The 24,998-nt window shown below is 47.3% G+C and overlaps 5 protein-coding genes across 5 annotated transcripts; 4 read left to right on the top strand and 1 right to left on the bottom strand.

Moving 5' to 3' along the window:
- Window positions 1–340: 340 nt before the first annotated feature.
- Window positions 341–931, top strand: N7481_001388 (pH-response transcription factor pacC; the record flags this gene model as incomplete). Its single annotated transcript, XM_057260607.1, has 1 exon — window positions 341–931. One exon carries the CDS (start codon window positions 341–343, stop codon window positions 929–931), a length of 591 nt encoding a protein of 196 aa, XP_057128439.1.
- Window positions 932–5,988: 5,057 nt separating this feature from the next.
- Window positions 5,989–6,849, top strand: N7481_001387 (uncharacterized protein; the record flags this gene model as incomplete). The annotated part of the gene is made up of 1 exon (XM_057260606.1): window positions 5,989–6,849. One exon carries the CDS (start codon window positions 5,989–5,991, stop codon window positions 6,847–6,849), a length of 861 nt encoding a protein of 286 aa, XP_057128438.1.
- A 243-nt stretch (window positions 6,850–7,092) lies between these two features.
- Window positions 7,093–7,500, bottom strand: N7481_001386 (uncharacterized protein; the record flags this gene model as incomplete). Its single annotated transcript, XM_057260605.1, has 1 exon — window positions 7,093–7,500. One exon carries the CDS (start codon window positions 7,498–7,500, stop codon window positions 7,093–7,095), a length of 408 nt encoding a protein of 135 aa, XP_057128437.1.
- A 4,411-nt stretch (window positions 7,501–11,911) lies between these two features.
- On the top strand, window positions 11,912–12,199 carry N7481_001385 (uncharacterized protein; the record flags this gene model as incomplete). The annotated part of the gene is made up of 1 exon (XM_057260604.1): window positions 11,912–12,199. The coding sequence occupies one exon, from the start codon at window positions 11,912–11,914 to the stop codon at window positions 12,197–12,199; it is 288 nt and encodes a 95-aa protein (XP_057128436.1).
- Window positions 12,200–13,282: 1,083 nt separating this feature from the next.
- Window positions 13,283–14,413, top strand: N7481_001384 (lanthionine synthetase C family protein; the record flags this gene model as incomplete). The annotated part of the gene is made up of 2 exons (XM_057260603.1): window positions 13,283–13,739; window positions 13,785–14,413. The coding sequence occupies 2 exons, from the start codon at window positions 13,283–13,285 to the stop codon at window positions 14,411–14,413; spliced, it is 1,086 nt and encodes a 361-aa protein (XP_057128435.1).
- Between the last annotated feature and the right edge of the window lie 10,585 nt (window positions 14,414–24,998).

The following is a 24,998-nucleotide window of genomic DNA, read 5'->3' as shown; positions in this document are numbered from 1 at the left end:
ACGACACGTTACACCGCGTAAATTCACCGCCTTATCCTCCCCGCGGGTCGCGACACGCTCGGCGGAGTTCCCTGATGACTCCCAATTTCAAGACCTGCGGATGCTAACTCCGCCTGACATGCTCCCTTTCTCCTTCTCCCTAGATTCTCACCTTACTTCCTTCATTCACCTCTGGACCACGTATGCTGGAAATATATTTCCTTTCCTAGCGCATTGTCAAGAATAAGTGACCTCGATTCGTTTCCTTTCCACTCTTAGAGGCTGGTTGGTTTGGTCCCAATGTCTTTACTCATCTGAACTTGTGCTGAGGCTTTCTGTTAGCATCGCTCTATTTGGCACCATGACGGAAAGCAATATCAGCTTTTCTAGTAACACGCGGCAGACCTCGATGACTTCCGCCTTTGTCGTGGACACTGAGCATGCCACATCTATCCAGACAACTGCAATATCTATCCCCTCGACCGCCGTTTGTACTGTGGCCGCCACTGCGGCTGTCAATGGCACGTCCACAGATACGTTTCGTGAACTGCCCTGCCAATGGGTTGGATGCAGTGAAACTTTTTTCACTGCAGAGGCCTTATATGTAAGCTCGTCGACAGATCAGTGGTCCCCGAAATTTCTGACAGTTGTTGCGACACAGGAACACATCTGCGAGTGGCATATTGGCCGAAAGGCTACTAACAACCTCAGCTTGGCATGCCAATGGGACAGCTGCAATGCTATTGCCGCCAAGCGGTACCACATTACCTCCCATGTTCGAATCCATGTGCCCTTCAAGCCTCACAAATGCCATGTCTGTGATGACTCTTACAAGCGCCCCCAGGATTTAAAGAAACATGTCAAGACTCATGTGAACGACTCGGAGATTCAATCTCCCGAAATGGACATGAAGCATCCAGTTATGATATTCCCTAGGAATCAGAAAGTTTAGTCTCCTGATTCCTCCGCCCTATCTCTGGAACCTTTAGCCGTGTGGCATTGCGTTGCTCTCTTGGGGTTGGAGGCTGTGCACCAAGTATTTGATCTTATGAAGAATCGTACTTCCCGCATGATTGGATCACTATAAACTCGGTCGTTGACTGAATTGGAGGTTTAGGCTATGCTGCCTCAGCCGATTACTTCCAGGGTTCGATTGGTGTTGTTAATGGCAACAGTAAGCATAGAGCGCCTCAGAACTACGAACCACACCCTCCCCGTCAGCCAGCAAATCCGCCTTCCTATGGCAATGTGTACTATGCCGTGAGCCAGTATCAAGATGGGACTCACGCGTATGATCATAATCCTGGCGACAATGCGCCGAGCGGCTTCTCCAGCGACCGAACGTGATGTCCATTCGATCTCAACTCTTATGTCACGGTCGGGTAGCGCCTACTGTATCGCTATTGCGGTGTAACCTGCCCTTGCGCGTTTAATCCTCCGCACAAATTTTCGATTAAGCGAAAGCATTCTCACCGTCGCCACCTCATCGATTTTCAGCACCTGTGCAGCTTACCGCAACGTCCCAAAACTCACAGAAATTACGGAATTTACTGCCTTCCGCTACTAGAGTTCACACATATAACGTCGATATTAATTACGCCGTTTCTCAAAAAGACAACGACTTATTGACAGCGATAATCCACCCATTGACAGTAAAGAGGCGTTTTTGGTCTCAATCTGTCGGGCGGCACCGAACCTTCCGCATCCTCTATCGGCTTGGAGATGGCCAATGTCGACCCACCCTTGACGAATCGTCAACCTTATGAAGCGTTCGCCTTGTCAGTCAGACATTGAATTATCTCTTCTAGATGAGGAGGAAAAAAAAAGACAGCGAAACCGGCCTCTGGTCGCGCTTAACTTGGGTGAGCGGACATTTAGTGGTTCGAGTCTCCACATCTGCAGTCTCATTCGTCTGCTGGGATGCGCCCGAGCCATGGCGGGTTGGTCCGGGATCAGATAATGAAATTTGCACTGGAATCGTGGTTAGTTCAGCCGAAACCTGCCAATCAACGATGACTCCGACCGGGATGACCTTTTTCATGGGCCCATCCGATCTCGGGTCGAGATATCACAAAGTCTGTCAAGTTTCCACGGGTACTTTGCTTCTCTGAGATTAGCTCATTTTTAATGAAACTGTGCGATAAAAAAAGGGTATATTGAGAATACCCTCGGATCATCGAGGTGCTATATTTTAGAGCGCAAAGTCGTCAGATTTATGATCTCCTTTATTCTGCGGTTGATGCCGGAGATTATCGGTACTTTATTCTACTTAACGCGTTGGTTCTCGGTGGGTGACAGATCGTACGCTATGAGCCGTACACAGAGGTCTGCTTGCTCGGTAGGCTCTCCTGAGTCTAATTGGTTTCAATAACTTGATGGTATAAAAGATCCAGCAGTAAAGAAAATCACACGGAATCTCTAACATTCAAGGGAAATTAGAGTGTGAGGAAAGGCCCTTAGGCGCAAGGTGCGCCAAACAATTTGCTTTGAAGGGAAAGGTCGATTGATCTTTGCGTTGCTTCTCGATGAAGTGTGCGCATAATATGTGATCGAAAAGGCCCACTTCTCTCCACTCCCTTCCAATTTGAACTCCTATTTGGTATAACCCAGTAAAACAAGTCGTTGGTGTTTTTCTTAAAAGTCTTGAGCCAGATTAACGCCTGTAATTGGCTGTTCCGTAGAGCTTGCTTACAATCTCTGCGGCAACACAATCACCATTCATGCCATGTTGTGTTCAGTTTCGTCGTACTCTCGGGGTGTCGCTTCAAAAAAAAAAAGCCCCGCTGGGGTGCACCGGGCGTTTTCCCCAGGCAGCATAGGGCGTGACGAACTCACCAGGGATAAGCAATCATGATGCGGACGACCAGAGGCTCCGCCGTTCATGGAGTGAAGGCGGTGAGAACGAAGACGCGATGGAGCACGCACGCGCGTCGTAGTGCCTTGGTCTTTTATCTCCGATCAGGCGATACTTGGTCACTCGTCACAAGATTTTCCACGGGTGTCGATGGGTTGCTCCTACAATTGCATGACAATCAGTAACGATATTTGTGTTTTGGGGCACAAGACTTGGCACAAACAATCGGATCCAGCGCATCAGACGGCGCGATAACTCACTCACCCCGAAACGAATTTCACAATTGCACGTCCGCACCGTGTTGTTCGCCTACTACCCTGACTCGCAATATTCCACCTATGGTATGCTACATTATTTGAACCAATGGGGCCAGGAATATTGTGTAAGCCATGGCTTTGCGCGGAGCTCTGACGGGGGTCCTGAGATCCTCGGGGGCTCACTCTGATGCGCTGTCACCGGTTCACTGCCCATAATTAGCTAGTAGATCGGCGAGAACTTTCATGACTTACATGTTCTGGTGGTCAAGACCAGGAACGAAGAGACAGCAAAGAGCTGTGGTCCTTGCCCTGGTGCATTGTCGTCGAATATCCACGGATCTGGTTGTCCCGCGTCTTTCAGGTCACTGCAGTTTCAAACAGAATTGGGCAGACTTTCACATACCTACAGAATGAGCAGTCGCGCTTCAACTTTGAGGGTACATCCAGAGGCGGGACAGTAGATCAGCTCAGTCGGCTGCTATAGCGGAGAGATCTTCGCATAGACACTTTGACCAGCTAACCCAAATCTCGTATCTTTGATCGGCTGGCGTGAATGGCACAGTGGATCTGCTGGGAATCACATCTCTCACAGGGACTGTCTGACTTGCTGCTCCATCATGTATCCTATGAATGCATCTAACAAGCGGATTGTACTCGGTGTATTTGAATTCATGTGTCTCATTTCAAAGATATCTCTAATAATATACTGGAACCAAATAAATTATACCTGCGGAAACTAGGATTGAACGTGAGGAACTAAATACATGTTGCTAAATGAGTGTCCTTACATATCTTGTCCCTTCTCATTGTCCGATACATTCAAGTTCTGAACTTATTGCATGATGCGTTCCACGTATCAGTCCTTCATCATGTAAGCTCCTCTAACTTGAACTATCCAGGTACCCCTGTCGATTTGATTTATCCTGTTTGCTTCGTCTGCGGCTCCTTGGAGACTATAACGCCACCTATGGGGTAGAACCGCTAAGCTTAGGGGCATGAAGCGCCCGGGTTCTGGCTATTCAAATCGCAGCCTTGAGCACAGTGACCATCATCTGTAATGTAAGAGACCTGATAATATGGAGCTGCCCAGTTCATCTCAAGTGTACCCCCACAACCACCCTCACCGGTAATATCATCAAATTTGTCAATCCCGGAAGCCTGTGTGCAACTCTTGTCCGTTATAGTGACCTGAGCGTTACAACCGCAAACGTCTGTGACCCCAACATTACACCCCCCCCAAAACATCATTCGCCAAATCAAATTTAAAAGCGGAACCAATACCGATATTCGAAACCAAAATAATAAGGCCAGTAGAGAGTGCGCGGATAGAAGGCATGGTTTCAACTTCCATTCAAGGTTAGTGTTTGTCATCGGACAGAATATTATAGAAAGACATACCGAAAAGATGGCCTCTCAATATGCGGATGGTTTTTGTAAGAAAAGGGTATTCTGGAGAACGTGAGGAATCATAAGGGATGAATAACACATTTTATAGTTAATTTTTACTAGGCCACCCAGCACATCACTTTATAGGAGGTCCCTATAGGCTTCCATGGTTGGTTGGTGTTCGTCGCCAATTAGAATTAAGTTCCACGTTCAGGCCCCCAATCTATCAGGCCCCCGATCTATCAGGCCCCCGATCTACCAATAATCAAGAGTCTAAGACCAAGGATTACAAACCAAAAGCGTTCGAGACAAGATCATAGTATCAATGTGTAACTAATTTCGTGCTAAATACCTAAAAATTACGAGCAAAACTGCATAATCTGTTTGTCGATAAAGCGAATCATCTTCATCGTCCCGATGGTGCAACCATCTCAAACATACCACCCACATGACTTAACGAATGAAACCGACAGGGACAAACAAGTGCAAGAGCAAACGCGTAGTCAAGTAACAATATCTCGCAGCCCGTCGTTTCTGGACAAGGAGAAACGACATTCTCGCCCACACGGAGTGACGATTAGGCTGCGGCAAGAACCACAAAGACCTTAGAAAACCAAAACCAAAACCGCAAATGACTGACCCAGTCAACGGAGAAAACATGGCGACATGTTGGCAAAGATGCACCCGCCAAGTCAGCCTCGCTCAAGCTATTTCATTTTCGGTAGCTACTCGTGCCCTGCCGACAGCAAAAGGTGTCGCGGATTATGAGGTAAATTGTCCCAGGACTCAGAATCAGCCTTATCGATTGCCTCTTCTTTCCTGTACCAAATGTCCCAGAATTATCATGGCGATAAAAGGGACAGTGTACTGAATGTATCAACGATTCGAATTTGTAGTTTCTATAATAGAATAGTGGACAAAAAATATAGAGAATGGAAGGTCTGATTCCCGCTCCTTCCTTGTCCTCTTGACTTTGGCTTTACTCTAATGCATGGAGAAAACTTAAAGAAACCCAGACTGGCCGTGGATTATAAAGTTTCCTTCTAAAAAGTTTCATCAACCTACCGCGACGACGGCAGAATGATCTCCAGCGTAGAAGCGTCAATGACAAATCTCCACTGTTGCGGGGCTGATCCCCGAGCCGACCTCCGCCTGACCTGGCCATTCATGGATTGGCTGGTTCGAGTATTCATCCCGCCCTTCATCCGCGGTAAATGGTGATTAGTACCGTTGATCTAAACTGAAATGCAACGTTGGGTCCTCGTAGGCCTAAGGCGACCCGGGAAACACAAATTGTGTCCTATGATGGATGGATATGAGCATTTCAATGGAGCTGACGGGCTCTGACAGAAGAAAGGATATACTTTAAGGCTACCAGAGATTATTTTGGGTGATGATTCACTCTTGCTGGTTTTTATATAAACTCTGACGTCTCTACCCACCACCTGTCTTCACAACCGCTCATCAGCTAGAACTAAACGACAAGAAAGATCATTTTTCAACAATTTCAAGATGAAATTAACATCACCAACGTCGCTCCTACCAATAGCCATATATGGCATATTGACTGCTCCAGGGGTAGCAGCAAAGTGCTCAGCGGGACTTGTCAATATTGTTTTCAATGGGCCTGGCGATAAAATTGGGCCTGGATCGCACCCCGACTCTCAGTTATTTTCTTGGTTTTCCAAGATGCCAGCCGCCAAGAATTGGATAACTTTTAATGAGCATGAATACGAGAAGAAAATCCCCGTGCTGGGTGACAACAAAGATGCTGTTCAGGACGCCATTAAAATGGTCACCGGGGCAAACCCGCCAGAATTTCTGCTCACATTCAATGAGCCCGACTGGGATTATAAAACAGAAAAGACGAAATTGACTCCTCAAGCTGCTGCTGAACTTATTGAACCATTGTTGAACGCGACTGCAAAGCATACCAAGTTCATCGCGCCAGTGTCAGCCTTTCAAATGAGTAACTGGCTTCCTGAGTTCTATGAAAAATGCAAATGCAGAGACCGTTTCTATGCACACAGCGTCCATATCTATAACCACACCATCGATGACGCCAAAACTGCTATCAACACCTTTCACAACAAGTACAACGACAAGCCTTTATGGATCACCGAAATTGCACCGAGGCAGCTGAACTGTGACGCTCCGACGAGTAGCTCGTGGGCCAATTCGACAGAATTTATGAACGAACTCTTCGCCTGGGGACAACCGATCGAATGGATCGAAAAGATCTTTTGGAACTCGGGTAACGAAATTGTCACGCATTGTGATACAAACGTGGGTGCCTCTTATTTGCTCGACGGCAACGGCAACCCGACGCCACTGCTGACTCCTTTCAACAATTTGACCTGTTCGCAAACTTGACTTGTTTATGGAGTTACGCTCGTCTATCTTGAGAATGGAGAAGCTGGAGCCGGAAGAGAGCAATAATGGTGATGGTGATGAAGCCATGTGTCCGATGTAGCTTGCCCTATGTACAGATAGAGAGACTATGATAACGAAGAGGATGTTCCGAGAAGATATTCTGTCAAGGCATTGCAATTCATTCCAAACTTTCCAACCCGTCTATATACATTAATGCATTCCCAACCACCTAAATTAAATCTATCACAGCTCAACAAACTCACTACGAAGATGCTCGTCAGCCTTGAGTTGATCTAGGTAGCCTGCTACCTTAGTCGCCAAGGGCTCCGCCTCGTAACCGAAATGCTTGTATGCAGCCTTGCCAGGCAAACTGTGACCGAATTGTGTCATACAGAAACCAGCTTCAGCATAGCGCTCCCAGCCATTCGGACTGAAGGGCTCAATAACAACAGCAGGAATGCCACGGTGACGACACAGAGTGTCGCGCTTGTACTCGAGCGACCGCTTCTCGAACAGACGCTGGGAGGGGAAACTGACCATACGAGCAGTAATGCCCTTGTCGGCCTTCAGCTTGGCAGCGATCTCCAGCGCAAGTGACAACTCGGCGTCGACACAGATGATTTTGAGCACTCCATTTTGAACATTCTTCATTCTGAGAACTTCCCTCCAGTTCTGGTCTCAATGTCACGAACAAAATTACGATCTATTATTCACTTTGGATGTTGCTAAACTTGAACAGGCCTCACCACCCTTAATTGAAGCTCTGAACCATCTCAGGAGGTGTAGGTTTGCGATCAAATGCGGAGATTACCCCATCTCTTGACGAGCGTTGAGATGGAAAAGAACGTTCAAGCCTTCATTATCAGATACGTGATAAATATCGACACACGCCTTATATAGAACCGACCTCGAGAACCAATCTCGAGTTCCAGAACCAGCCTTGAGTTCCAGAACTGGCCTCGAGTCCCAGAATCGTAAACACTACAGCGCACCGGAACCGCACTCTTTTTATGCCGTCTGTGCTCTTCAATGGGCCATACTGGGACTGGTTTACCACGAACATTCTCCCAGGGGAGGACCTCTCATAGGACTATTCACCCAAGGTTATGCTTTTATTATGGCATTCACACGACTTCACTCATCTTACAGTATCCCCATTTCCAGTTCCCACCCACGAATCCACTCCCATTTCTATGCATATCCCAAGATGGCTGTCACCGAACGACATAGCTCCTGTTTCCCATAAACTCCCATGCTATGCTACGCAGTTTCGCATTTGCTTTAGGAACGCTCTCTCGCGATTCATGACGACCTAGGCTATACTGACTGTAGTGCAGCTTCTGTCTGGTCCAAAGCTCGGGCAGGCATCAAGTTCTCTGTCCTTGACCATTTGGCCTTCGGCGATTAATTTCTGTTCCTTGGATCGGGATATCATGAAGATTGCACTTCTCCTTCCATTCGTGACTGCCTGATAGCACTGGGCAGGTCTGAGATTTTGGAAATTGAGATCATACAGCCTCCTTATACTGATCATTCATCAGGAGCTAGATATTTACATCTACGGATATGTGAGACCCTCTAACCCCTAACCCCTAAGCCATAAGGAATATTTCCTCGTAAGAATCGCTTTTCCGAGGACTTGAGTGTCATCCCAGGTCCAGTCGAAAATCTGTGGCTCGATTACTCACAACTCACCGGCACTATGAACCAAATGCTGTTCGCAGAACCTGATGGTTCCGCAAACGTGCGCCTTCAATGGGAAACCATCGATGATGAAATTGGGACAGAGAGTTGCACTTCTTGGAAAGTATTTGTGGGAAGTCATTGCGCCTATAAAACCTTTTGAATCTCTTGTTCGCGTCGTAGCTCACTATTGGTGCCCATTTAAAAAGTCAATATATTGGGTTGTTTCGGAATCTCATAACTAAACTTATTTATAAATGAAATACCTAGTCGTCTATATTCGAGAAGTCCATGCTTTACAAAGATACTACTCCAAACCCTTGCCACGTATCTCCTCAAAGACGCTCGCGTATACTTGGAGTTGACGGGTTACCTGAATAATTATCACTTAGAATATCCACGAACAGTAAGTGACTGAGTAGGGGCGTATAATATCTTGATACTGGATTCATACCTTCACGTAATGTCCGGTGTGAACTCCCTATGGGCAGGGCGTGCACAAGATCTGTCGAATGAATAGATCTACCCGACGCCATCTCTGAATGGAGGTCGTTTCTCCACTCTTTTCCCGCAGGAATGATCGCGATTTAATTGCCAAGCCACGCCGATTTAACCAGTTTCTTCTGCCTGGAGGTGAGAAAAAACTTACTCTCCTAATATGGGGCTGCTAGGTGTTAGGGAACGCACGGGCCCTAGTGGAGAGTGGCTGCTCGTGCAACACTAAAGTTCTAAATTTGAACCTGTTCACTAATTGACGAGCACCTTTTAGTATTCCGTTGCCCGTCTCGCTGAACGAATCCACTTACACGGAATTTGACACCTTGATTGAACACAACTGGTCATCCGTTTGAGCAACGTCCCTAGACCCAAATTTAATTCAATTCAAAATGAGTCCACGAATGTGTTCAAATTCACAGAAAACATGCTGAATTCTTAGAGTTCGACTTCGCCTTGAATGGAGTCGCGAGAAGGCTCTGATCGTTCAACACCAACAATTATGCGGAGAAGGATCAAAAGAGAATTCGATTCAAAGGGCAAGCGAAGTTTCTGCTTGAATTTGTCAACCATGAGTCGTAGAACGGGCAATACGTTGTAGTTGCCCCACACACCTTAAACCCTGTAGGGAAAGCAATTTTTGGCATTGCTTGTGTTTTTGATGGCTGTCCACGAGGCCAAAACAGCCAGTGATATTCCAATCCAAGTGATCAATTAGACGCTCGATTTGGACATCTTGACTAGCACGCAGGACATCAGACTTTCCCGCTATAAAGGCAGCTTGTCCGAATCGCAAATAAGGCACACTCTAAACATACGACAGCGGCTGTCAATGGCTCCAACAAAGGACTCCTCAGCCAAGTATGATTCGGACAGAAAATTGCAACGCCAAAAACAATACCGTCGCAGAGCAAATATGATGAAAAGGGCATGGGAGTATAGTAAAATGTGCAATGCAGATGTGTGTGTGGGCATTCGCATGCACGAAACTTTCATATGAGCTTCGGGGTATGATCGGGGTTTAAGGTTATTTAATGTCGCGACAAAGTCACTGGTACTAGTCGGATACATTGCCTATTACTTGGCAATTAGTCATTAGCCTGCTTACCAAAGCAGTAACCTTTGTTAAATAGCTATTGGCCCTATTATTGAATAAACAAGACTTTCATGCAACTGCAGTACTATTACCAAAATGACAACTAGCGGCCTATCGTGGTCGTGAAATTTAATGATATACTTAGCCGGGACAGAAGTTGCTGATGGTATAACATTCCTATTGTCCCGGTGCTTGAGTCCAGATATATTTCGAGGATATACTGGTGAGTCACTAGATGTATATGGCGAATAACTGGCAAGTTGCATTATCTTACTATCAAGAGGGTGTCTCTTACAGAGGAACGTGTGATCTAGCCTTTTCCATGAAATATCGGAGAAGTCCATCTTTACGACGATTGGGGAAACGTAGGGATCCGAAAGGAATATGATTATTCATGAATATTTGCGAATATGAATAATATGAATTGAATAATGTTGAGTATCGCGGTGGTCAAAGCTTATGGCGGGACTAGCGATGGAGATTTAAATAGATGGGATTCCCACTTTTGATGCTAACCTCAACAAGAACATTACAACTACCTATCTCAACAAATAATAGGAATAGGAATAAGCCCTTCATTCATATTCGCAATTGTTGAGATAGGTATGTTGGATTGGTTAAGTTCACTATCTTGTTGGAGGTGGGGCTCCTCATCTATTTATCTGTCTCTTGATGATCCCCACTACATGCTTTGACCACCGTGATATTCAACAATTTACAACTACCTATCTCAACACGAATATACGACATATTCATATTCGCGCGAATAAACGCCTTATTCATGTTGAGATAGGTAGTTGTAATGTTCTTGTTGAGGTTACTATCAAAAGTGGGAATCCCATCTATTTAACTCTCCATCGCTAGTCCCGCCATAAGCTTTGACCACCGCGATACTCAACAATTCGCATTCCATTATTCCTTTCGGAGCCCTAATTCTAAGGTCCTAGATTAGACCCATTTTGTGTTATATATAGTTAACAGTGACATATACCACTTCAAATGATTCATCCTTAGTTCGGTAAATTTTTGCAGTATTAATTGTTTGATTGTCTACGATTCCTGTATACTTGGTGATTGGACCAATAACAGAAGAAACAACCTGCTCTCTTTGGCATACTGGGAATCATTTCCCCCTAAAAACTTTGGTCTTCTCGAAAAAGGATAATCTACCATTTTGAACATCATGCAATGGGAATGGCCGAGTACCACTTGGTTGGAGACACAAAGAGGCATGTCGCCGTTGTGGGCTTGCGTTGAAAAAAGCAGCCAATGATCTAATCTATTTTTATCAATGCTCCGTTTATATTGACAAACCATCAGAGAGAATCTGAGCTCACTTTTATTAGAAATGGACATGACTTTGTATGGGCGGTGAGTAAGCGCGTGTCGCCGATTTAACTAATTTATTAATTTCCAAATAATCATCCCGAGGTAGGTCACAAAGCTAGAACTCATTGAATCCACGTGGATTCATCGGTGTGGCCCCTGATAATGTAGGATGTAGAAGTGTTCGTGTTGAAGAGGGTGGTCCCTTTGCTGGCGATATATATCTCCAAGCTGACAGCATGCATTGTTTCGACGTAACATACACCTAAAAGATAAATTACCAAAATTTCACTAGGTGACTAATTAGATTTATCCACAATTTATGCATATTTATGGGTAATTTAGGCAACCCGCGACCCGCGGACGCTTTTCGTAGACCTTTTCTGGTCTATTAGGATTTATACCGAGGAGTCGCTCGATTGTTGTGCATTGGTAGGATTGCCACCACCCTGCGAGGGCAAGATGCCCCCAGGGGCGGAGATAGCGGAGCGGGCGGCAACACCCGAACCGATAGGAATGTTGATCGTTCCTCCAGCACCACCCAACCCAGCACGCACGTCGGGCCGAAGCACGAAAGCGCCAACGACATACGCTCAAGAACAGAATAAGGAAGCAGTTGGGAAGCTCGAGAAACGTCACCGAAGGAACTCCCCCGAAACAAGCCTCCGAGGCAGCTCGACAACGGGAGACGTGGCAACCTATCCAAGGGAACAGCCGACACAGGCAGGCGATTCTAGACACGGTCATTAAGAGCGAGAATCTCAACAAATACCTCCAACAGGAGATTGAAGCTAAGCATGTCGAAACTTTGAGGTTGCGGCAGGAAATCAAGGGACTTCGCAATAAACTACGGGTGAATAATGATCAACACACGGAAGACATCACGCGGATGGAAAGGGAGCACCAAGGAGCCCTGATAGAGATACGGAGAGAACTGACCGAAGTAAAACAATCCGTGGCGACTGTGATAAGCGACCCGCCCCGAGGCGCGTGTGAGGACCAACAGGAGAGGATCACTCGATCACATTAGTTAGGCAGATATTTAATCAAAATAATACTGAGCTTCCTCCACATCTCAATATCAGTACTATATAACTAGTCTAGGAAAAAAAAATAAGATGTACAGTGTAGGTAATCTTGTATGTCGGTGATTTCCCGGGGGATCTTCGGTTCATCCATAGATCATCGGTACGGATTGAGAACCGGACTCCTTTTTCCGATTTATCCAGCTCCAATTCACTGGATGATAAGCGAAAATATCAATCGCTTTTGCCACCCAGTTGGGCGTCCACGGTTGAAACTATTCGTGGAGATGCTAGTTCTGTTTTGGTACTTGTGCCACTGTTTACAGGATGAAGTTAGAATGGCATAGTTGAAATGGGCTGCGCCACACTATTTGCGACATTTTTCTATTTCGGAGCTCTACGATCAAGGTATTACGATATTCGACTCTTTCTTCTCTATATTCTCACCCTATTTTCTGTATCTCCGATGGGACCTGAGCGGTAAGCTAACTAGGCGTGGCTTATCATCTGCTAAGATAAATGTATGGCTTAGCGGGGCTGCTCAGCTGCTATCGAATTGAAAACATCCGGAAAACTCTCTCCTAGTGAACAAGCATCCGTGCGCAGGAACGTCGGTCGGCGGTGACACGTCACGGCCAAGCCGAACAAGCCTCGTCATTTCCAGCGCAATCAACTTCCGGTGCACAAACATACATTCCTTTTTTTCCCCCAACCGCTGAATGAGCAGTTTACTTGACAGAATCAAATTGAAGGACCCCGTCCAGAACCCTTTATCTGCAGTACTATACCACGTTCTCGTTTGGACACCATGACACAGTCACGCTACATCCCTAATGTATATCCCGTCCTGATGTCGGTCTCGCAACCTAGGGAGCAACTGATCCACTGTGTCATGAAAATTGTCTCTGAATGTCCACCCGGAAAGCCTTGGACGAGTAAGTTCAAAGATCAGCTTCAGGGTCTCTGGACGGGCTCTACGTCAATTGCCTATCTTTTCTTGTGGCTGGCGGAGACACATCCTAATCTCAGTATCAACGACCGTCTCCCAATTGATTGGTGCCATGGATACCTTGACTGCGGATCTGATGTACTCTCTAGTGCGCAAGGGCTGAACGGCTGGGGCATTAAAAACGAGTATCTTGCCTACAACACTGTGAAGGCTGCCGTGACTCAAGACGACCGCTATGTTTCAAAGGTCATTAAAGCCATTAAAAAAGACTTTGACTGTCCAGTCGTGGACAATGAACACCTATCTGGCCGAGCAGGTACATTGAGTCTGCTGCGCATTATTAAATGATGGTGCCCTTCAGCCTCCGAGCAAGTCGAAGACTGTACCAGCATCCTGGTGGAGCAGTTAGTTAATGCCGTACCTTGGAAATTTCATGGGCACAATTATATCGGAGCTGCACACGGCGTCATTGGGATATTGACACAGATCATTCTTTCTAGACCAGCTATGGGTCGAGATGCAGCCATTGAGTACCTGATTTCTGAACAGTTAGATCTACAGATGGATGATGGACATTGGTTCATTACAGATGATCCCAATTTGGGTGAGCCGGACCTGGTACATTACTGTCATGGATCGCCAGGATTCGTCATCTCTCTGGATGCAGTATGTCCTTTCGTCAGCGAAGTACTGAAAGCTCGGATCTGTGTCGCCATTGAACGAGGAAGAAAAGAAATCTGGGAGAAAGGGATACTGAGGAAAGAACCGAACTTATGCCATGGCATTGTAGGAAACATGCTTGCACTTCAAGATTGGGAACAGAAAGAGCATTTTATGGCTCATGCAACGGCTCAGAAAATTCGAAAGGGTATCGAACACGGGGGTTTCGTTGCAGGCGAAGACCCATACGGCTTGCTCTGGGGCGAGGCAGGTAGGGCTTGGGGATGGGCAATGATAGATAAAAAGCTGGATATGGGATACCCTAGCTAAACTGATATCTGAATCTCCAAGGCACTTGCACTTCCATATGTTCATTATATCTAGACGTAAGATTGCCAGACCAGCTTGTACTAAGCGAGTTTTTACCTGGAAACGAATGAGGCCTGACAGTATTGTTGCGATAGGTAGTTGTAATGTTCTTGTTGAGGTTACTATCAAAAGTGGGAACGCCGTCTATTTAAATGTCCATCGCTAGTCCTACGATAAGCTTTGACCACCGTGATACTCAACAATTTAATTCATATTATTCATATTCGCAAATATTCAAGAATATTCCCGAATAATGATATTTCTTTTCGGAGCCCTACCCACCAATATAGTTTTTGAATTGGTAACCAATGTTGATTGCACCATCACGCAACTCCAAGCCCAGAGTCGAGTTTTTTTCAGAAAAGATTATCCGCAGATAACTACATTGCGATCTGCTGTAATGACAGGGTCTACTTAATGAACTGCATCCTTTTTCACCGTCTATCATCTTTTACATCATTGGTGAGCTAACGAAGATCCCACTATAAGGGCGATGAGTAGTCACCGTTGGCAGCCACTTCACCGCTCGGCAGTTACGCCGCGCCGCACATCAACATGTTGACTCACTGGTTCCCATCGATCATGATCATCGCCAATCCTCAACCGTTACTCATCTGTCCCTCATATCTGGCCCTCACCATCAACGCGTCCTCACCATTAACACGCCTTCACCATCAGCACGCCAGCACAATACCTACTCACTGTCGAAAACCCGCATCTCACCACGTCGACACAACTTCTGCCACCCCTGGTAGCCAGCAGAGACAAGCATTCACACAAATGGAGACTACTTCAGATTGCACCCATCGCCCAGATCGGCCACTAAGCTATCATACACTGAGATCCCCACTGGCCCGATGACTCAGTGCTCTACTTCGCAGTATGGTGAAGAAAATGCCCATTATCGAAAGACAGGGCGTGATTCAAGGCCGCATAAAACTTTACGCGAACACGGAACATGGATATTGAAATCTACAAACAGGCTGAATGGCATAACACACAAAGTATCCCGAAGGATTCTTGATTCTATCGATTATTTGAGGCAGGTCTTGGCTTCTTCGAGTACCCTCGAATACTAGTCTCTGACACCACGAAGTGGTGCCTGCAATCGCTAGAGGATCAGGACGAGGACCGCGGCGCCACGGGTCGCCTAACAAGCACAAATTTGATAACGCAGGGCTCAAGGCTGCATGGAAGCTCAAGATTATACAATCACGGGGCTCAAGGCTGTGAGGGAGAACTTGGTGTCGCAGCGGTCTCCTGCGGGGGTTCTTGGTAACGCAGGCGTCCCTGCGGAGCACACTCTTACAACGCAGGGCTCATTGCTGCGAGGGAGCACGTTTCTACAACACAGGGCTCATTGGCTGTGAGGGAGCGGACTTATACAACACAGGGCTCATTGGCTGTGAGGGAGCGCATTTATACAACACAGGGCTCATTGGCTATGAGGGAGCGCACTCTTACAATCGCAGGGCTCATTGCTGCGAGGGAGAACTTGTTGACGCAGCACTCTCCTGCGGGTCTCCCTTGGTAACGCAGCGTCCCCCTGCGAGGCAAACTTGTTGACGCGGGGCCTTTCCCGTGAAGAATTTTTGGTAACGCAGAGCTTATCCTGCGAAGAACACTTGATATCGCAGAGCTTATCCTGCGAAGCACACTTGGTAACGCAGAGCTTATCCTGCGAAGCACACTTGGTAACGCAGAGCTTATCCTGCGAAGCACACTTGATATCGCAGAGCTTATCCTGCGAAGCACACTTGATATCGCAGAGCTTATCCTGCGAAGCACACTTGGTAACGCAGAGCTTATCCTGCGAAGAACACTTGATATCGCAGAGCTTATCCTGCGAAGCACACTTGGTAACGCAGAGCTTATCCTGCGAAGAACACTTGATATCGCAGAGCTTATCCTGCGAAGCACACTTGGTAACGCAGAGCTTATCCTGCGAAGAACACTTGATAACGCAGAGCTTATCCTGCGAAGAACACTTGATATCGCAGAGCTTATCCTGCGAAGAACACTTGGTAACGCAGAGCTTATCCTGCGAAGCACACTTGGTAACGCAGAGCTTATCCTGCGAAGAACACTTGATATCGCAGAGCTTATCCTGCGAAGCACACTTGGTAACGCAGAGCTTATCCTGCGAAGAACACTTGATATCGCAGAGCTTATCCTGCGAAGCACACTTGGTAACGCAGAGCTTATCCTGCGAAGAACACTTGATAACGCAGAGCTTATCCTGCGAAGAACACTTGGTGACGTAGAGCTTATCCTGCGAAGAAAACCCGACTGCCCGGGAGTGTGAGGAGGAAAGTCCTGCTTTTCTTTTCGACGGGAAAAGAGCGTCTTTTATGTCATTTCGGATACGTCCTTCGGCAGCGACCACTTGCGTACATTTTGCCGGACCCAGAGATTTCCACTCGACATTCGCACAGGGCGGTCGCATTTTCGCTGGCCGTTGAGGCTGTTTATCAACGTTGAAATAAGAAATTTCAAGAGTTAGGGGTGGAGAGCGGGTCGAGTGGCACGCCCCACCTGGACCCTTGGCTCTCCTGGGTCTAGGCCTGACAAATAAAATGCCTCAACGTTGTTGACAAAGGTCAAATGACTTTCAACTTGGCTGGTAAGTTCGAAAGAATGGGCTGGCTCTGGCAAATCGACTGACCATACCCTCGAACTTGTGTTTGTAGACTTTGCCATCGTAGCTGCTTCGATGCATGCTCCTAATTTTGGACACATCTACCCTTCCTCACTACATTGATCTGATATAGGCACTGAATGAACGAATCTTTAATTAAATTATCAGTTCGATTGACCCCTGCTAGGAATGTTACAAGATTATCCAGCACGATGTGCATGCAGATGAATGTTTTTCTAGCAGGACACGTTGAAAGTGACAGCTTAGCTGCACCGATCGCTGGGCGCTGACTTGCAAGTCCAACCGCGAAGCCAACTTTCTGCGAGCCGCGGATTGAGACGTTCAATTCGTGCAGATAGCTTGTTAGTCAACGTTTGTCCTGTTGAAAATCCGTTGAAGTGTTGCCAAATGCTTATTGGGCCCCGCTTCTCTAAATTTTCACAATGTGAGACCAGTTGTGGCTGGCCGGGGCTCAGGGCGATGGCCTCTTCCACTGCGGGCATTTGCTCGCCGGATCTATTTTCATACATATAGAGTGTCACACCCGTCACGAATCATATAAGAGCCACTCCCGTCATAATTTTCAAACAGGTCTATTTGTCGGCAACACCCCGCTTGATCCGATACGCGACTATGGGAGCCATTCGAAAAATTCCACGCACCCGGCAGATGCCAGACTTCCGACGTCGATTGCAGCGCGCACTGTCCTTGTCATCCTCGGAGTCCGAATACAGCCGAAGCCCATCTCAATCTCTGTCTGGAGACATCACCGAGGAAGAGCCATCGACCCCCCTCGAACAAGAACGACAAAGCTGTTCCACAACAGGGCGATCCTCCCAGTACCCACGATCACGGGGTGCTACCGAGTCCTCAATACGGCGGACACTTATCTCAGCCCAGAGATAGCAACGTGCTTACCCTCACATGCCTCGCAGAGTTAGTCCGAGTCATCCCTTATCGTGAAAGCAAAGTGTTTACTAACAGATGATACTTCAAGACTAGACGTGCGAGTGAAGTGAGTTTTACATTCCCTCCAAGCAATGAACAAAGGGTTAACCTAAGGCCAGATCCCTAGATTGTAAATTGACGGACCAAAATAAGTGTATCGAGGATCTCCGCAATGACCTGGCAGACCTTCTCCACCGGCTGGAGGCTGTCGAGGCGGAAGCAGAGGAGCGGATGAAGAGCGATATGGCTGATACGCCAGATGGGCCCGAGCAGAAGACGGTGCGGACCCGGCAGTCGTAGCGGGGATGAAATTCGACGGGCTCGGGGGCCTCTGAGGACATTATCTATGCATAAATTCATCAAGCATTCGTCATATGGGCTCTCTCACGCTGAGTACACTCTTGCCTTACGATTAGCAGCTGTTGAATTTTTGGACTAGGACCACTCTTGTGCTTTCTCTACGTGGTACACACTACATCTGTCTTCTGCGAATACAGCTAAGGCTTTTCAAATGTACCTTTTATGAATATACCTACCCACCGAGTCAGTCGATGTTACGTATTACACGGAGGTAAATCTTTGCTCAGTGGCCGAGTCTATATACCAATTCGTCCCTTCGGTAAGCCTTTCCGATACGGCGGCAACGGGACGTGAATGACGTAATTATTGGAAGATGATGGAATTTGAGAAGATAGTTTGACACAAATAGCATGGCCCAGGCGAAAGGTATGGCACCTGGCTCTGAAACACACCCTACTGATGAGTAATTGGTTTATGAGTAGAAGTGACGCGAACTTGAGAAACTCCCAAAACCTGAACCGAGATAGCGGCTTTCACCCTGCTGGACCTCTCGAGCTTGATCGCTAGCTTTGCCTGAACCAACCACGACCTCTCTCCCATCTGTTGTAGCATGTAATCAACGCGATCGCAAGATGGATCGATAGAGGTGTCAAGCTCTATCTTGAAGTTCTTCGGATCTATCGACGCATGAATCCAAATGAACCCCATCTAATACTCAAAGCAGGCTGGGTCTGCATTCCCCGAGGTCACAAGCGTGTTGAAAAGAGGTCCTATCGTGGTTGATGGAAGGCCAGCGCGAAGGTACCTCAAATCTTGACTCTTTGCCGTCCGTTTCCCCTGACTGATCATCTCAGTTTCATCAGTTGACCGTGGATCGAGAATGACCGAATCTGAGATCCAGTACTCGGTTGACCAATTATAGAAGAGTGAAAAACTTTTCCCGGCCAGCAAATTCTCAAAACGAAGCATGCTTTTCCGGACTTTGGAAGGTCTTTTCCATTCGGGTAGCCCAAGGAGAATGATCTTCATATCTGTCAGGTTTTCTGTATGCAGAAATCCCACCTGATAATCCTCCGGCTTCAGATTCGTCAGGTAGGCCGGAGGTTTCACGACGACACTTCCATTCAGCATAGAAACGAATTTGTCTGCCCTGTCAGGTCTGTTGGAAGGGTGATCCTGTGGCATGATGGTGGATTGCAAGGTAGTGTTGATGCTCTGGCCACAGAGCTTCGACTGCTCCCATTTCCAGACAATCTCCTCGGTTTTCGAATATAGAAAAGGAAGCCTGTTCACAAAAGCTTCAGAGGAGCGATGCACCGGAGATGGAGGCTTGTCTTGATCAGGATTAGCTCTTATGTTTGCCATAGCCGGAATAAGATATCACATACCGACGGGCTTTTTACGGAAGCGATTGAAGTCGAGCTTTGAGTGTCTGTACGATGGTTTGCCATCGAGATCCATTTTTTCGTAGAGCAATGCGGCGAAGCTTGGATACACAAGTTGGCAATCCACAGGCTTGTATAGGGGGTGATGTAGTGTAAAAAATAAACCAAGACACTTATATGCAAGGTGATGGCGAGACAAAAACATTCACTCCGAGCTATCCAGTATACAATAACGGTTGCAAGTTTTCCAATTAGATTTCGAAATCGGATGATGGTGGATCATAGTTCAGATCATTCAGTGATGATTCGCCTAACACTATGTCGTTGAGATTTGAACTGATTCTACCTGTGAAACAACTCATGATACACAAGCAAAAGTCTCAGCCTTTCCCAACTCCAGCAGAGAGGCGAAAATTCGCAACGTTGATGATTGTGGAAGCACGTCCTCAGCCTCGCCACAGAACAACCTTTTTGGGAAATGTCTAGGCTGCATAGGGCTAATTATAGCCATGGAGCCAGCTATGCTATCAATTCAATTTCGGTACAGTACTTTTTACCACGGCGGGCATGCATGATTCTTTTCCGGTAGCTTTACCGCAGCCTACTATCTAGGTTATGATACATACGATCAAAAATCTTTAAAGGGGTCCTTCCTATTCGAAATAAAAAACTAGATTCTTTTTCTTGTATCTGATCATCAAGTCAATATAACAACCCCTTCTAGTTCTTCAGTTGTGCCATAGGTCCGACAGAGACATAAAAGACATTAATATACAATTCTTCTGGGCTGTCGGCCCGACAAATCTCCTGCCACGCTTTGACATGAAACATTTCCGTGACCACGATGCGATCGGGCTTTGATTGCATAATTTCAGGGACCATTTTGATATCCTCTTCTAGATCTTGGATCAGATCTTTGCTGTAGAACAAATTTGCAGAGGTGGTGGCCAAATCACGAATGGTGCAATTAGCAGATGGTTTAATCCCCAAAACTAGAGAGATTCTGGGAAGAAGGAGCGGATGTAACGATAAGAATGCATGTGTGTAATATTCTATCACCTCTGCTCTGTTTTTGACATTGATTCCTTGGGGAAGTACCGCCGCAACCCTGACTTCTTCGTTCTGGAACGCACTTTGAAGGCTTGTGAGGATGGACTGCAGCTGTCCCATCGAGAGGTCAGAGGAGAATATTGGTGAAATTCTCAGATGCTCCAGCATGGCAGAACAGAAGAGCTCGTCACGTAACCAGATCTCTTTCGATTCGTAGCCCCGTATATGCAGAGCATCAATACCCATGAAAGCGTAGCATATCAGAGCGATACTGGCTCCCACACCAAATGGTCTGTAAGGAAAACAGGGTTGTTCGAAGCACATTTGAACAAAGCTAGGCTCTTGTAATGAATATTGTCCGAGAAGGAATAGAATCTCTCGGATCTGCATTTCCAAGTCTTCACATGACATAGTACGCAAGCCCTGAGATTCGCTTAAAGCGTCGCGGATATCACTGAGCCAGGACTGCAACTGACTGTACTGCAAGACGAAACTCTTCTCCCAGTCATAGTCACTCCGGTATATTATGGCCCACAAGGAGCCTTCATTTCCAGGGAGCATTGCAGTAATGAATAAGTAGTTTAGAACCAGTAAGAGCTGATGAAAGGTGTGGCGGCTCTCGGCTGAAAGAGTGCCAGGTGCTGGAATTTGGGGTTGGAGTCGAGGTGGCAAGGAAACCTGAAATATTGTTAATCGTGAATGCTAATGTACAACGAGACTGCAGAATTTACCGGAAGTGCCATATCAAAGTATGACTGCGTTGTACAAGGGCCGAAAGAGCGCGGGCGCTCCTCAGGATCGCCTGTACTGAGCGGAAAGCGACCCACGAGACTGGGAGGTGACTTCTGCGATGTCCCCACTTTGCCTTCGTTTTTCCAATCTTCTATCAGGCCGTTACTGGCTTGGAAGTATCTTGAAGATAAGACGTCGGTAGATGGAGATTGGCATTCATACCCCGTTTGATTGGCAACTTGCCCGGTCTCACGAGTCTCTCTTTGTGCATCGATGGTCTTCTCATTTCGCTCATTATAATGCGTCCGCTCGGCCTTGAAGACAGCCTTTCGCCGCTTCGAGCTTTCTGGCTGGGTCGGCGGAACCGTCTTGTACCCCAAGGCCAAAGGGACCCGTTCTTCATACAAACATAGATCCGGTTGCCCACGGTCACAGCAAGACTGACAGGCGGGTATATCTCTACTGCATCCTTTTTTGGAAACGCGACAGGGGATGCAGGGCCGTCGTAATTTTCTAGAGCATGGGGCTGCCAATCCATGAGACTTTGTCATGGCTTTGGAAATAAATAATCAAAATTGGATTGATCGCAGATGTATTCTCTTGCCTCTATCAAAATGGCGAAGCAATTTGTAATAAGAAGAGCGGTCGAGATAGTTCGTGGCTTGGGGATATCTGATTTGGATGAAACTTTGATAAAAGTGAGATGCAACCGAAGCTACACTGAGTCTACTTTAAAACACCAACAACCGTGGCCATGGTATTCTTCAGACGGCGTTTTCTTTAACATTCTTCAAGGCTTTGGTGGCGAGCTGTACGGCTTCTAAAGTGGTAAGTAGTGAGCCCTTTCGGCATACTGGATCCGATGCTGCCTGAAAATACATGGTATTATCTGGAGCGTCGCGGCACTCAGCATGCCTTGACACTTTCACCCCTTATTCTCTGGACAGAAATAGCGTGTGGTCTGGAGTCACATCAATTGTGACATGCTGAGAGAATTGTAGTGACCTGGGGAATACCTTCGGCGTTCCCAGGAGTAACAAAGCGCATTTGGTCCTCAATGCTGATTTTGCCATCAGAAAGTAGACCCCTGGATCCACCGAAGAGATCCCAGGAGCATGATGCGACCTATAGCTGGACGCTCTAGTCGGATGGACTGGGCAAAGGATTGGAGCCCTTCATAAAGCTGCCCTCGTGTCTCTTGGCCTTCTGCCAGGTTTCTCTCAATTTCACACCCTCTCACACTTCTTTTACACCATGGTTCGTTAAGTATTCTCACGACATATTGCCCATGGGAAACTAAACAGATTAGTAGTCTCAAATCGGAGACTTGCCTCCAGAAATAGTGTTGATGATTGCCACATACCTACATGGTAGCGCAAAGTTCGCTCTTGCAAGATCCAGCAGAGAGCTGTACCACCTTCTACGAACCACAGTCCTTCAATTCAACATCGAATATCAGAACAGCAATCTTCTTGGCCTGGCCGCCAAAGATGACAATGTTGATCTAACGCTCATGTTTCTTCATCACGGAGCAAACGTCAATGTCTTCTTTCGTGCGAGAACCCCGGTCATGAGGGCTCTCAAATACTCTTCATCTGCAGTGCTCAAGCTCTTACTGGAAACTCCTAGGCTAGATATAAATATCCAAAACCGAGAGCAGGAAAGCGCCTTATGGTTTGCGGTTACATATGGATCATGCTCGACGCTGCGGGCTCTCTTGGAATTGCCCGGCTGCGCAGTGAATCTCCGGCATCGACGAGGCCAGACTGCATTCCATTTCGCCGTATGGTGGGGCCGAATCGACTTGGTGGAAGCGCTGCTCTCCAACGGTGGTGATCCCTACGCAGACGATGTTTCTGGTCGCTCGCCATGGGATTGGGCATTTCAATACGATAGGCCCTCCATGAAGGCTGTGTTTTCCCGAGAGGAAAAGTATGTCCGGCCAATGTATGCTCACTCTGATGCGCCGGCGCTGCACCAGGCAGTCCCGCATGGATCAGTAGATGCTGTGAAGCTGCTCCTGGGGCGGAAAGGTCTTGACCTGGCGATTATCGACAGTGATGGTGCGACAGCCCTCCATCTCGCTGTCCGCAGTCGACGCTTGGAAGTGGTCGACCTCATTCTCCGGCATCCTCGAGTGGATGTGAACTGTATAGATAATGACGGCAAATCCCCGCTTTGGTGGTCGACGTTTTTGTTATATTACGAGATTACCGAAAGGCTTCTAGCTGAGGAGGACATTGATGCCAACTTGATCGGTGGCTTCAGTCGGCTTGACACACCCTCGGCACCACTACACCATGCCGCGACTCGGTCGCATATAATGATTTTGAAGCAGCTGCTTGCGACCCCAGGAATCGATCTGAACGTCTGCGCTGCGAGACAGACCCCTATTTCTGCCGCCGCCGCTGCGGGTAGAGTCAACGCAATGAAGATACTTTTGGGTGAGAGGGGTGTGGAAATCAATACAGGTAGAATTTTGATGGATCCTCCTCTATGCCAAGCGGCAGCGGGATGCCATGTGGAGGCTGTTAGATTATTGGTGCAGCAAGGCGAGCGGCTCAGAGTCAACCAAGGCACCTTGACAATGCATGACACGGCTCTGGGGATTGCTGCTCGTGCGGGAAACCTGGAGATAGTCCGGGCTTTGTTGAAACACGATAAAATTGACCCTAGCCTGGAGAACCGATGGCTGGAGTCTCCGTTGGTGTTGGCAGCCAAAGGCGGATATGTCCTTGTCGTCGACGCTCTGCTGGCGGATCAAAGGGTGGATACGTACAGCTTACGAGAGGCACGAGCAATCACGACGCACGAGGGTATCCGAAGGGCCATTCAGTATGAGATGGATGATCGCAGAGCCCACTGTGGATGGATCAAGGCACACTGGTCCCTGGCATAGTGGACGCGGGTAGTCTGCGTGGACGGGTGCTGAGGTAGTGCTGCTTGAGGTACTGAATGTGGGCTACAGAAAAGTGCCGACCAGCATTGATACACGATGCGCAACGTGCACTGCAGCGTATAGCAAGCATGAAAGGAATATGATCATCGATCTCACGATACGTGGTGGGAACCAGATTGTCTTGAGAAGCTGCAGAAACTGCATTGCTCTTACCACAGGTTTTTCAACGTCGTGCATCAAAGGTAAGAACGTGCGTGGACTGTCTGTCAACTCAACACTGGTGAAAAATGGCCCAGGATCTTTGATGGCAGGAAATTTCTCTGCCAGAGTGATATGCTGTATTTAAAATCTATGGAAACCCGCTCTGTTGTGCACGCTCAATCTTCTCCATTCTTCCCTAATGAATCCACTCGCGGCATCCTCTTCACCAGCCGACCGGCCGGCCAAGAGACAGCGAAGACTCTCCGAGGATACTTGCAACGACCCGAACGCAGAGGATATTTCACCCGCTTCATACTCTACCGCAGCGAGCAACTTCCCTACGACGCAACTTAAGCAAATCTTGCGCCGCAATAGCGACCTCGCCCTACCGGC

This window comes from Penicillium waksmanii, assembly GCF_028829765.1.
Source record: "Penicillium waksmanii strain IBT 27052 chromosome Unknown utg000001l:1.0-4852451.0:1.0-4856178.0, whole genome shotgun sequence".
Classification (NCBI taxonomy): Eukaryota; Fungi; Ascomycota; class Eurotiomycetes; order Eurotiales; family Aspergillaceae; genus Penicillium; species Penicillium waksmanii.
Note: the sequence above shows the minus strand (reverse complement) of the source record. Positions and strands in the feature narration are given on the sequence as shown.